At 32.1% G+C, this 14,577-nt stretch overlaps 1 protein-coding gene across 9 annotated transcripts in view; it reads left to right on the top strand.

Annotated features, from left to right (window-relative positions):
* Positions 1-14,577, top strand: part of mapk10 (mitogen-activated protein kinase 10) — an 82,384-nt gene that overhangs the window by 35,251 nt on the left and 32,556 nt on the right. For all 9 annotated transcript variants that reach the window (XM_051093477.1, XM_051093474.1, XM_051093475.1 and 6 more), the window contains exons 4-5: positions 5,068-5,237; positions 13,708-13,837. In XM_051093477.1, coding sequence (XP_050949434.1) covers positions 5,068-5,237; positions 13,708-13,837 — 300 coding nt within the window. The remainder of the gene's footprint in view (positions 1-5,067; positions 5,238-13,707; positions 13,838-14,577) is intronic.

Here is a 14,577-nt window from a genome sequence, read left to right as displayed (position 1 = left end):
CATAACAAAACTCACAATACTGAGAAAAAAGTCTGAATATGGAGAAAACTCAGAATTCTATTTTTTTCCATCTTTATAATCATAAAGATGATAATTTATAAATTCACACAATCATAAAGTCATGATTGGGACTTTTTTTTCAATTCTGACCCTTTTCTTGTAATTGTGAGTTTATATCTCATAATTTATAATATATAATACTGACTTTTCTTTTCAGGATGTGGAAAAAAAGATTAAATTCCCCTTTTATTATTTATTTTATTTTATTTTATTTTATTTTATTTTATTTTATCATCCAATGGCCCAACATGCCTCCACAGATTATACACTACCAGTCAAAAGTTTTTTTTTTTATTCTCGTCCGCTCACCAAGCCTGCATTTATTTGATCCAAAATACAGCAAAATCAGTAATTTTGTGAAATATTTTTTACTATTTAAAATAACTGTTTTCTATTTGAATATATTTTAAAATGCAATTTATTCCTGTGATCAAACCTGGCTTTTCAGCATCATTACTCCAGTCTTCAGTGTCACATGATCCTTCAGAAATCATTCTAATATGCTGATTTGCTGTTCAAGAAAGATTATAATTGTTATTATCAATATTTAAAACAGTTTAGTCTTTTTTTTTAGGATTCTATGAGGAATAGAAAGATCCAAAGATTTGAAATTTACCTGAAAAAGCTCTTGTAACATTATACAATATACCATTTAAAAGCTTGGAGTCAGTATAATTTCTTTTATGGGAAAGAAAGGATAGAAATTAATACTTTTATTTAGCTAGGATGCTTTAAATTGATCAAAAGTGATGATAAAGACATTTGTTATGTTACAATAGATTTCTATTTCAGATAAATGCTGTTCTTCTAAACTTTCTATTCATCAAAGAATCCTGAAAAAAATCTACTTTTATTTATGTTTTCAACATAATAATAATATTAAATATTTTTGAGCAGCAAATCACAATATTAGAATGATTTCTGAAGGATCATGTGACTGGAGTAATCATGCTAAAATTCAGCTTTGAAATCACAGGAAAAATTACATTTTAAAACACATTCATATAGTAAACAGTTCTTTTAAATAGTAAAAATATTTCAGAATTGTACTGTTTTTGCTGCACTTTGGAAATAAATACAGACTTGGTGAGCAGAAGTGACTTACTGAAAAATATAAAAAATTTTACTGTCCAAAAACTTTTGACTAGTAGTGTACATTTATATATTAGAATATAATAATGATGGTTTTACGTAATAAAACTTCCTTCTGCTTAATCTAAATCTAAAATAAAGTATCTATTCCCTGCAGAAATCACAGTAGCACAGCAAAACATTATTAAATCACCTTATGATATGTCCCTTGGGTTTTTTTGTCCTTCATTTTTTCTTTTAGACTGTAAATTATGCTCATCATCTATCAGAAAGTCCTTTGGTGATACGTACAGTTCACAGGTCAAGAGGGCAGTAGGTGGGGTTGACTAGTAGATAAAAAATCACTTTGTTAACAAAAGGTTGTAAGTTCATATCCCAGAAGGATCGATCCATGAATCAACACTGTGTCCTTGAGCGAGACATTTAACCTCTGTGTGCTCCATAGGGACTGTCACTGTAGTAAGTGTACTGGTGGTCACTTCAGATAAGTGCGTCTGCTAAAAAGACAACTGACTCCTGAAACAAGTGCGTTTCGTATCCCTGAATGTGTATCAGCTCAGACTTGATATTTGAAACATGAAACTGATTCCAGTACATTTTGATGCAAGCATGTTGCTAAGCTAACAGCCTAATACTAAAATATATAAATAAATAGGTCTAATTATTTAATATTAGGTACGTTTATTTAAAGGAATTAATAAATCCAGCCCTCAGCGTCACGATCCATCAAAAATCATTTTAATATGCCGCTTTGGTTAAAAAAAACGACTTCATATTTTTGCTCTCTATTCATTTATTATATTATTTCACATTTTTGCCTTATATTCCCATCTAGGTAGGGAGGTTTTGGAATGGAAACCAGTTTCACCAAATAATCAAACCAAACCATTTGTGCTCTAAACCTTGTTTTAATAAAAGACCACAATTACTGCAAATCTTAGCTCATTAGCTTCAAATTAGCCCAGTTAGTTTAATAGGGAGGCTACTGCAGTGAGGAGTGACTCCCATGATGAAGATAGACTTTATGAACCACACACACACACACACACATATATGCATATAACTCTCTCTCTTTCTCTCTCGCTAATTACCATTTTAGCTTGTGAAATTATGTGGACAGCTTCCTCCCTTGGTATGGCCATGAATATATTCACTATGTGACAGTTAGTACAATCGATTACACAGCTGGCCCTTGTGCCAGCACTGGCATGAGCTCCAGAATGAAGAGAGCTCTCATAACCTTGATCGTTTAGCTTAATATAATTCCACATCTGAGATCTCCAGCCAAGCACAGATAAGATACTTTCTCTAAGGTAGCGAAACTAAAATGTTATGGGTTTGTATATACGCATTTTATTGTCCTCTGGTACTTTATTTACAGTTGAGATCAAAAGGTTGCATACACCTTGCAGGATCTGCAAAATGTGAATTATCATTCAAAATTTTTCAAAATGCATGTTATTTTTTATTTAGTACTGACCTGAATAAGATATAAGATCAACTAGAGAAAATACTAGTTGAATTTTTTAAAGATGACCCTGTTCAAAAGTTTACATACGCCTTATTCTTAATACTGTGTTGTTGCCTGAATAATCCACAGCTGTGTTTTTATTGTTTGGTGATGAGTCTCTTGTTTGTTTTGAACAATTAAACTGCCTGCTGAAAAATCCTTCAGGCCTTACAAATTCTTTTTTTTTTTCAGCATCTTTTGTGTATTTGAACCTTTTCCAACAATGACTGTATGATTTTGAGATCCATCTTTTCACACTGAGGACAACAGAGGGACTCTGCAACTATTACAGAAGGTTCAAATGCTCCAGAAGAAAAAATGATACATTAAGACCCAGGGGGTGAAAACTTTTGAACAGAATGAAAATATGTACATTTTTGTCATTTTGCCTGAATATCAGTTTTTTTTTTTTATTTAGTACTGCCCTTCAAAAGCTACAGAAGATACTTAAATGTTTCCCAGAAGACAAAATAAGTTACATTTACCCTGATCTTCAAATTCAAAATGTTTTCACCTCCCGGCTCTTAATACATTGTGTTTCCTTCTGGGGCTTCAGTGAGTGTTTGAACCTTCTGTTATAGTTGCATATGAGTCCCTCAGTTGTCCTCAGTGTGAAAAGATGGATCTCAAAATCATACAGTCATTGTTGGAAATGTGGCTGTAAAGCCATGTTGTGAAATTAAAAGTCACATTGGTGAGAAATAGCAATTTTGTGTATCACATTTGTGACTTTATATCTTATTTTAAAGGTGACATATCATAAAAATCTGACTTTTTCTGTGTTGAAGTGCTATAATTGGGTCTCCAGTGCATCTACCAATCCAGAAAATATGAAAAAGAACAACCCAGTACGTTTTTTAAGCCTTTCAACAAGCTTGTGAAAAAACAAGCCGCTCAGATTTCACTCCCCCCCATGACACTGAAAGGGTATCTTATTATAATATTACCGTCTCTTAATCTGCACGTTTCCACCCATGGCACTGCCATTTTGTTTTCACAAGCGACAACGGTGTACCAGTTCTTACGCCATGGCGAAAGTTCAAGCAAAGCATGCTGTTCTGACTTTGGTTGCACAGACGATCACAGAACACTATTTAGAGTCCCAGCCTTGGAGGAGACAAGAGTGCAGAGGATGTATTGATTTATTACTGTATATTACGGTACTAACACATAGATCTAATATAAATGTGATTTAATTCCCAGCTGTTTAACTTCACAGACATAACTGACTGTTTTTGTAACTCGTGTTTTTTTAACATAAACTTGTGTGTATTTGACCGTTTAAGTGCAATAAGACATGAAAGAGAACTAATATTGTTAAAAATGCATGATTTCAGCGTGATATACATGATAATCAAAACCAACCCAGATGTTTTTTGGCAGAGTATCTGAGGTACGAGCTGTAAAGGCACAGCTCTATTCTGGAAAAGGGGGCGGGGAGCAGCAGCTCATTTGCATTTAAAGAGACATGCATGAAAACAGCGTGTTTCTGCTTCCACTCAAAATAGGCATTTTCAAAATTATATAATAAATGATCTGTGTCATATTTTGAGCTGAAACTTCACAGACACATTCTGGGGACACCTGAGACTTATATTACATGTGTAAGCCTGGACCACAAAACCAGTCGTAAGTAGCACAGGTGTATTTGTAGCAATAGCCAACAATACACTGTATGGGTCAAAATGAACGGTTTTCTTTTTATGCCAAAAATCATTAGGAAATTAAGTACAGATCATGTTCCATTAACATATTTTGTAAATTTTCTACTGTAAATATATCAACAGTTAGTTTTTGATTAGTAATATGCATTGCTAAGAACTTCATTTGGACAACCTTAAAGGTAATTTCTCAATATTTTCATTTTTTTGCACTCTCAGATTTCAGATTTTCACATAGTTGTATCTCGGCCAAATATTGTCCTATCCTAACAAATCATACATCAGTGGAAACTGACCCTTATGACTGGTTTTGTGGTCCAGGGTCCAATAGGTTTTTTATTTGGTTTTATATACTGAATTCTGGCTTGCAGATATAAAGTCTTGCATCTCTCAAATTGCTTATAGTAATAGATGCAATATTTGTCTTCACTCATTTGTGACACCTCATTTCATTTAATTATATTAATTTAGTTGCCTAGTGTGTGGTTTGACCTAAATATTAAGCTGCAATATCACATTGCAAGGATTTATTAATTTTCAAATCACACAGCAAACTTGTCTGTGGTTGTATAGTCTTTAATGGTTTTTTATATCCTGTCCATTACTTTTGAAAGTAACTTTCCCCAACACTGAGTTCAAACAGGTTTTTATGGCTTTATGAATGTGCTTTTTTAATAATGTGCTTATCAACTGTCTAAACCCAAATGTTTCCATCTTTTTCTCCACATCCATTTTTTTCTCCAGGGGTTTGGCAAACAAGTTGATGTTTCTTACATTGCCCAGCATTACAACATGAGTAAAAGCAAAGTGGACAACCAGTTCTACAGTGTGGAAGTAGGAGATTCCACCTTCACGGTTCTCAAACGCTACCAAAATCTAAAGCCCATCGGATCTGGGGCTCAGGGAATTGTGTGGTGAGTACCCATAATGCATCACTTTGTCTTTTATTGTGAAATAAGTCCATATGGATGGCAAAATGCTCCTCAAAAATCTTCCTAAATGAGGCTTTGAATTTTAAGAACGGTATTTGGGAATTTCTTGGCAGGTTTAATTGCAGTTCCCAGTAGACAGCTGCTAATTTGGATCCCTAAAAACCAAACCCTGTGATTTTTATAATGAATTATGAGACTTTTCGGGATTATGAGAAATATGGATGAAGGTGGCCCTCCCTTTTCCTATTTCCCATGTCATTTCCCCCCTCCCCCATTCCTCTTTCCTTGCATCTCAGTGTCAGTGTCAGCGGTACGGTTGTGCGGGGAAGGCAGGGAGGCAAGACTGGACTGTTAATGACATTGTTGATGTGTTCTGGCTAGTTTGCTGGCTGCAGTAATCCTGCCTGCTGGACGGACAACCCTGATCTAATTTAGCTTCCTCTCCTCAGCAGCAGTCACATGATGCAGCATGGTAGCCGTATTAGCCTAACAAACGCACCATCATTCTCCGGAGAGAGAGAGAGAGAGAGAGAGAGGCAAAAGAAGGACAGTTTAAAAAGACTGCAAAGTCACATGTTTTCCACAGGAACTGATGAAACTGGTGTGGTTAGGTTATATAGCTGCAATATTTTAAAACTTAAAAGCTTAGAAATCTAACTAAAATCAAACTAAATTTAACGTGATTACCAAAACTGCAACTCTGCATATATACTATAAAAGTGAGAATTTTTTTAGATATATACATATAATTTACATATTTAATTCAATGCATTACTTGCTGATTTTGTAATTATTTGTGAAGAAAAGTGTTTCTATGCCAAACAAAATCAAACAACATTTTATTTTATTTTATTTTATTATTATTTTATTTTATTTTAACGAAGTTTCAGTTGGCTATGAAAAAAATCTGGTAATTTACCCTTGCAGGTCAGTTACTTTAAGTAAATTGTGATAATTTATATTATTTTAACTGTGAATGGAGACTTTTAATTTCTTATACATTTTTTTAATCTTTTTTTTTTTAATTCAGTGCATTACTTGCTGATTTTTTTGTAATTATTTTTTTAATTTACCAGCCATTTCTACACCAAACAAAATCAAACAACTTAATCTATTTTATTTATTTTATTTTATTTTATTTTGTTTTATTTTATTTATTATTTTTGAAACAAAGTTTTAGTTGACTAGCAAATCTGTGCAAAATCTGGCAATTTACCATCCTAGGTCAATTATTGTAAGAAAATTGTGATGCTTATTTCATCTGTGAATAGAAGACATTTAATTTAAAAAAATGGATTATTAAACTATACTACTTACTATACTATAAATACAAAACATAATTACATATTATTACTGATATTTATTTTCTATTCTATTAATGGTCTTTTTTTATTATTATGACAAAATTGTTTTATTCAACGATTATAGTATACTACAAAGTTTCAGTTGACTAGCAAATCTATGCAAAAATCAGGCAATTTACCATCCCGAGTCAATTACTGTAAGTAAATGGTGATGATTATTTCTACAGTGAATGGAAGAAAATTCATTTTAATAAATTGATTATTTAAATGTAATTATATAACAGAATTTGAATACAGTAAAAACGGTAATATTGTGAAATATTATTACAATTTAAAATAACAGTTTTCTATCTGAAAATGTTTAAAAATGTAATTTATTTTTGAAATGGCAAAGCTAATTTTTAAAAGTTATTACTCCAGTGTCATGATCCTTTAGAATTTTTTTTTTTTCCAAAAACCAGCAGTCTATGTATTTATCACATTAAATACACCAAACATTTGTCGTATTATTAAGTATGTAAGTCAGGTTATTACAGCCTTTTCATGACTTAAACCTTTTCACAGCATATTTTTGCTAGCAAAGTCTGTGGTGTTATTAAATGGATCCATCATATCATTCACAGCAGTCCGTGTTGGAAAGCTACATACTGAATATTTAGGTGACGCAGTGCTGCTTTCCTCAGAGTAATAGTCAGAGCTATGAGCATCTGGCGTTGTGCCGCTGCTAAAGATTTGGCCACTAATAATTCATCATATCACACGCTCGCACACAAATCTCCTGACTGCGTATGCTGGAAAATGAGATTCTTTACCTTGCACAACTCTCTCCTATATTGCATGTTAGGTAAAAAGAAGTGTGCCAAAAGAGTAAACATATAAGTAAATACAAATATCTATAAAACAAACAGAATGCACAAAAGCATTACAAACATCCGTTCTGTATTACATAACCCATTATGCAATACAAAGACAAGTTCTCAAGAAGCAAAAGGATCCTGTCAGACTCTTTGGAGAATTCTTGTCCCAAATAGTGGAAGGAAGCAAGAAGAAAGACCCTTCACTTTTAACTTTGGTTTTTAACATTTCCTTGGCACAGTAGTTGATTGGACAGCTAAAAGTTAACATACTTTTACATTGAATTTGATTAAAAATAAACATATTACTTCAGTTGAGGTCAAAAGTTTGCGTCCCCCTTTCAGAATCATTAAAAATAAGAGGGATCTTTCAAAATGCATGTTATTTTTTATTTAATACTGACCTGAATAAGATATTTCACATAAAAGATGTTTGCATTTAATCCAAAAGAGAAAATAATAGTTGAATTTATAAAACTTACCTGGTTCAAAAGTTTACATCCTCTTGATTCTTTTTTGTTTTGTTTAGTGATAGTTGTTCATGAGTCCCTTGTTTGCTCTAAACAGTTAAACTGTCCGCTGTTCTTCAAAAAAATCCTTCAGGTCCCACAAATTCTTTGGTTTTCCAGCATGTTTGTGTATTTGAACTATATCCAAATGACTGTATGATTTTGAGATCCATCTTTTCACTCATATGCAACTATTGCAGAAGGTTCAAATGCTCGCTGATGCTCCAGAAGGAAACATAATGGATTAAGAGCCTGAAAACTTTTGGAATTTGAAACTCAGGGTAAATGTAACTTATTTTGTCTTCTGGGAAACATGTAACTATCTTCTGTAGCCTCTGAAGGGCTGTACTAAATAAAAATAAATATGATATTTAGGCAAAATTAGAAAAATGTACTCACATCCATTCTTTTCAAAAGTTTTCACCCCCAAAATAACATGCATTTTGTGTGATCCCTCTTATTTTGGTAAAATAATTAACATTGTTAAATTGCAAAGATCTTGAGTTTTCATTAAAGGGCATGAAGGTGCCCTGAAGGTGTTGTAGAAGAAGGTGTTGTAGCTCAGCCACACAATGTCCAATCTGCCCCAGACTTAACACATTCGATAGGAGTCATGGTCTGAACACATCTAAAGGCCAATATTCTGTTATAATCATAGCGCCACCTGCTGGCAACAGGAAATGACTTGTTTTACACTAACATGCCATGTTTAATCTGCACCAAACTTCATATGTTTGATAAAAGTGCTGGCCTGAAGACATTTACATGCCAATATCCAGTTATAGTCATAGCGCCACCACCTGGTAGCAGGGAGTTTGGCACATATGACCTTCTAGATTTACCACTTTAAATGCATATTGCATATTGAGTTTGTGTTTTCATTTTTGGGTGAACTTTCATATATAATCGTGTCGTATAGCTTTGGAAGACAAGTCATATGGACTTAAGTGGCTTTTGTGACTATATTTGACACTCAGTTTTTTAAGTTAGCACTTTTTTTGTATTTCTTACCAGAAAGAATCATACTTTTAGATACATGTGAATGAGAAAATGATCACAATAGTTTTAGACAAGTAATTAATTCAGATATACCACATTTTTACTAGTGTGGTGTCTGGTTGTATGTCAGGTTTTTTAATCCGTACAAACCGTGTATTTTATGCTGTAGCGTAAAAAGTGCTGTGCAAGTAGTTAAAATGATGTCTGGTTCGTGACAGCTGCCTGTAGGCAGGGCTCTTGAAGAGCAATGCTGCAGTGCATTAACCACCTAGAGAGACAGCCGTGACATCATCTTTGACACAAATGGGTATCTATGGCCACGATTAGCCAAAAAATCTCTCAAAGTGCCGTTACCATGGACACATCGGTTCTCGGTTCCAAAAACGTGCTTTAGAAACTTTCAGCTCAAAGAATATCTTTGCGGATTAAAATCACATGGTTTAGTGTCTAAACATTGTTTAGTGGACTGAAATAATTGGATTTAATTGCACTTGGTGTAGAAACAGCAGAAATTACTCATGAGACATTAAATCGAAGGCTAAATTTTAAAGTAGAAAGACCGTATTGTAGGGTTTTCCTCACCCTCCTAGAAAGCCTGTTTTGTGTACCTCACCCCCTTCTGCTTTGACCATCTGCTGTACAACCAACTCTACAGCTCTGACTGTCCGCTCACATAATCCATAGGTGAATCAAAGATCCATATGGACCTTTGAATTCTTGATTTCAGCCTATTATTCAGTGGCAAACATAGAGCTTTGGCTGTTGAGTTACAGTCCAGTTTTGAGGTTTTAAAAAAGGTTGCATTGAAAACAGACAAGTCGAAACTGGAGCACACACAGACCCTCACATTTTATTCACCCAGAAGGCTTTTAATAGGTTTTTTATTGGGGATTAAAAGAGTGAAAGTCAGTTTTGACTGTTGAACATGGCACACTTTCAACTTTTCAGTTTTCGCTTTCTGTCTCTGGCTTCATGGGGTGCTGCAGGAGGAATTCATTTTTCAATCATTGTGTTTCCTGCTCCTCTGTGAGTCATGTTAGTCCTTATTTTTATGTCTTTTTTTTTAACAATGGCACTTTTAACCTTTACCAGCGCATGTCAACATGGTTAAAGAGCAGACTTTTTCAGTGCAGCCTTGTGGGTTGAAGCATTCAGTCGTAAAACCTCAGCAGCTTTCAGAACACAATGGCCTCTGGTAGCACTTCTTGTACCTGGTCCAGTCGTAAAAATATAGTGCTTTTTACCAACAGCTCTACTGCTGCATTAACCGGGGTTTCTTACTGCCATACTGAGGGGGAATATATTTTGTGTGTGTGTGTGTGTGTGTGTGTGTTAATTTTTTTTTTTTTTAAATATATATTTTATAATATTTACTAATATAATATTTTGTAAGTTAATAAACATGTATTTATTGATTACATTTATTAAAACAATTAAAAATATAACATTATACATAAAAAATATATATAAATATATATATATATATATATATGAAAAGACGATATATAAATATATATCTATATATTTGGCTTTTATTTGATTAAAGACATTAAACTAGGGTTTAATAATAAAATAATTTTCATATTATATAAAATTATATAATCTTATAAAAATTACGCACCCTTGTGTGTGTGTTTGTTTATTTATTTAAAGACACTGAAGTAGGATTTAATAATAAAAAAAAATACTGTAAAATTATATAATCATAAAAATTACACATATGTGTGTGTGTGTATATATATATATATATATATATATATATATATATATATAATTTTTTTAAATTCATTTTAATATAACATAAATATCATACAAAATTATATAATCATAAAAGTACACATTTACATTGATATATATATATATAGATATAGATATATAAAATTAATTTTTGGCTTTGATTTGATTGAAGACATTGAACTAGGGTTTATTTTTATAATTTTAAAATATTATATTTATTATGTTATATTATAAAATGATATAATAATATACAAATTCCACACAGACACACATTTAATTAATTCCTAATCTATTTGGCTTTCACTTGATTGAAGATATTGAACTAGGGTTTAATAATATGTAGAATTGTTACACGTTTTTGCTGATTTTTAATCATTAATACTGACAAAAATAATCACTCAAGCACAGTTATACTTTACACAAAATAATTTTGACACATTCCCCTCACGCTGTCATACAAAACCCAGGTGGCAGGAACTTTATGCCTGTCTGGTTTTAATTTCCCATAATCCTCAAAGTAAAAAGACAGGAAACAACTGAGACTGTCACCACCCACTGTGATTCATTAATGCTTTTTTGTGGCTAATTTATTATAAAACATAATTTATTGCCTCCCTTTGGCCTCCAGGTATACTAGATAATTGAAGAGACGATTTTATATGTGAAATTGAATTGTGAATAACTTTTTTAGGCTTAACTCCCTAAATACAATTTATTTCAGCCTTTGCTTATTAGAGAACACTAATGTGTTATATCACAATGAGCCATTGGCTACCATGTTTTCTGCAGAGCTTTGGGATTGAAGCCACACACACACTGAGTGCCTTGGCCTTCTCTAATCCTGTATTTTCCCGTGGAGAGCTGCGGCTCTTGCATAGTTAATGAGCACGGTTTTTCTGGCTGGTAAGGGAAAGAAAAGAGAACAGGAGAAAGAGAGGGAGTGACTCCAGGTTTAACCCTTTCCTCATAATGCAAGATAGGAAAATCATACTCTGCTTCGCTCACCGATCTCTCAGCGATCTATCCTTTCCTGATGTTTCCTGATGTCAAACTTGAACATTAATCAATTTCTCTCTCCCTGCTCTAATTTTTACACACATTTGTCTTTTTACAGTACATGCAAGACAGCACAAAATGTCCTGTGGCTCATTGCTTATTGTTAATAAGGATGTTTATATATATTGTGTATATATGTAATTTTATAAGAAATTAAAATGTGAAAACCTTATTAATTTACATGAATATAATGCTCACTATAATGTACATTCAAAAATATATATTTATAATATATATTTCCACACTGAATTGTGATTGGCCTTTTTTGCATTTATTTGCATATTGATTTACGATTGGCTTCTTTACTAGTTGTATTTTTTGAAGCTGTAAATAAAACAAAGTTTTTTTGGAGTATGTTGGACAAAAAAATACTATTTCAGCATTTCTACTTCAAAATGTTATATTTAATTCAGTTTGTTATTTGCCATTATTTTTTAATTAATTGTGAAATTTATTAGCAATTTCTAAAGAAAACTGTTTCAGCATCATTTTTTTTCTAGTGTATTAAATCATTTATAAACATTTGCAAAATCAGCTCAAAAATTAAAAGTTAAAAACTAAAATTTCCCTAATCTTAATACTTTCTTTATTTATTTATTGCAAACAATACAATTTCTTTGTGAAAGTGCAAATACAGTTCATTTTATGGCCTTCATGATTTTAGATAATAAAAATTTTAACACACATAGTATGTTCAATATACTGTACAGTCCAAGAACATATATTTATAATATATATTTGCACACTGAATTGTGATTGGTCTACTTTTTCAAATTTATTTGAAACATTTCATATTCATATTTTTTTTTATTTTGAAAGAAATTAAAATGTGAAAACCTTATTAACTCTTATGTTAAACTTATAGTATATATTTGCACACTGAATTGTGATTGGTCTTCTTTTTCACATTTATTTGCATATTGAATTAGAATTGTTTTTTTATATATATATATATATATATATAGCTGTATTTTTTGAAGTTGTAAACATCTAGGCAAGCTTTTTTTTAGGCAAGCTCAAAAATTAAAACTTAAAAACTAAAATTTCCCTAATTTTAATACTTTCTTTATTTATTTATTGCAAACAATACGATTTCTGTGTGAAAGTGCAAATACAGTTTATTTTATGGCCTTCATAATTTTAGATAATACAAATTTAAATGCACTTTCTTTGTAAAAGTTAAAATGTGAAAACCTTATTAACACACATAGTATGTTTAATACACTGTACATTACAAAAACATATATTTATAATATATATTTGCACACTGAATTGTGATTGGTCTTCTTTTTCATATTTATTTACATATTGAATTAGGATTGTGTTTTTTTTTCTAGTTGTATTTTTTGAAGTTGTAAACAAAACAAAGTTTATTGGACAAGAAAATACATAACAAAAATTTAAATAAACTGCAATTTTTTTTTATTTTGAAAGAAATTAAAATGTGAAAACCTTATTAACTCTTATGTTAAACTTATAGTATATATTTGCACACTGAATTGTGATTGATCTTCTTTTTCGCATTTATTTGCATATTGAATTAGAATTGTTTTTTTTATATATAGTTGTATTTTTTGAAGTTGTAAACATCTAGGCAAGTTTTTTTTTCTATAAATCTATAAACATTTGCAAAAGCAGCTCAAAAATCAAAACTTAAAACTTAAAATTACCCTAACTGTAGCACTATTTATTTATTTATTTATCAATGCATTGCATTGCATTGCAGACAATAATGTTTCTTTGTGAAAAGGCAAATCTAGTTTATTTTATGGCCTTCATAATTTTAGATAATAAAAATTCAAATGAGCTGCAAATTGAAAATTGTCTTTAAAATTGCTTTTTGGCTGATGGTTATATGGTGATATGTGTTGAATTCCACTCTGAAACTCTAAATATGGATTAAACATTTAAATGATTTTCATTCTCCTCACTAACTCATTGTTTTCCCACAAATTAATATTACTTTCTCTTTTTCTCTCTCTCTGTCTGGCAGTGCTGGATATGACGCCGTCCTGGACAGAAATGTGGCCATTAAGAAACTCAGCAGACCTTTTCAGAACCAGACTCACGCCAAGAGAGCATACAGGGAGCTGGTGCTTATGAAATGTGTCAATCACAAAAATGTGAGTGCCAAATCTCAATATCTCTCCCCCGTTGTTTCACTGGATGGCAAATGCTGCTAATAACTGTTTCCTCTGAGACAAAAAGCAGGCTCAGACAGCTAAACCAGCCATTCAAGTTCAAAAATTTTTTGTGTTGCTATGAAATAATGACTAACTATTGATAATGAGAAACTTCAAAAATCTTTTCAGGCTTATTTAATATGCATGTGTGTTTTAGAGTAAACAAACTGATGAAAAAAAGTGGGACCTCTGTTTATACAGCTGCCATATTGAATATTATTGTACATATCTTGCACGGCAAACACAAATCTCAGGCCGAGAGACGGAGAGCGAGATTGGTAGCATTAGATGATGAACGACAAAATAAGAGAGAAAGGGAGTAATATTGTTAAAAGACGGAGAGGAAACACTTTTTGGCAACTGAACATTTCACAGTGCTGCTGCCAGATCTCCTGTCCTCCTCCTCGCTTTCTCTTTCTCTGTCTCTCTCTCTGAGACTCGGGTTATAAAGGACAGCTGGGACGTGACAGAAATACAAATCTGGTTTTTCTATCATCCTCACCTCTTATCGACTGTTGACAGTCGTTTTATGGATCTTCCAGAGTCTTTTCGAGGAAAATAACATGGGCAAAGTGTACCCACACATGGTAAATGAGTAGATAAAGGAACAGTTCATGGATAAATGACTGTTTCGGTCCTTATTTAGTCATCTTGGTGTCATTCAACACCTGTTTGCTGTT

Source organism: Labeo rohita, chromosome 21 (genome assembly GCF_022985175.1).
Source record: "Labeo rohita strain BAU-BD-2019 chromosome 21, IGBB_LRoh.1.0, whole genome shotgun sequence".
Taxonomy (NCBI): domain Eukaryota; kingdom Metazoa; phylum Chordata; class Actinopteri; order Cypriniformes; family Cyprinidae; genus Labeo; species Labeo rohita.
The sequence above is the reverse complement of the archived record's forward strand: the minus strand, read 5'-3'. Positions and strand labels throughout refer to the sequence as shown.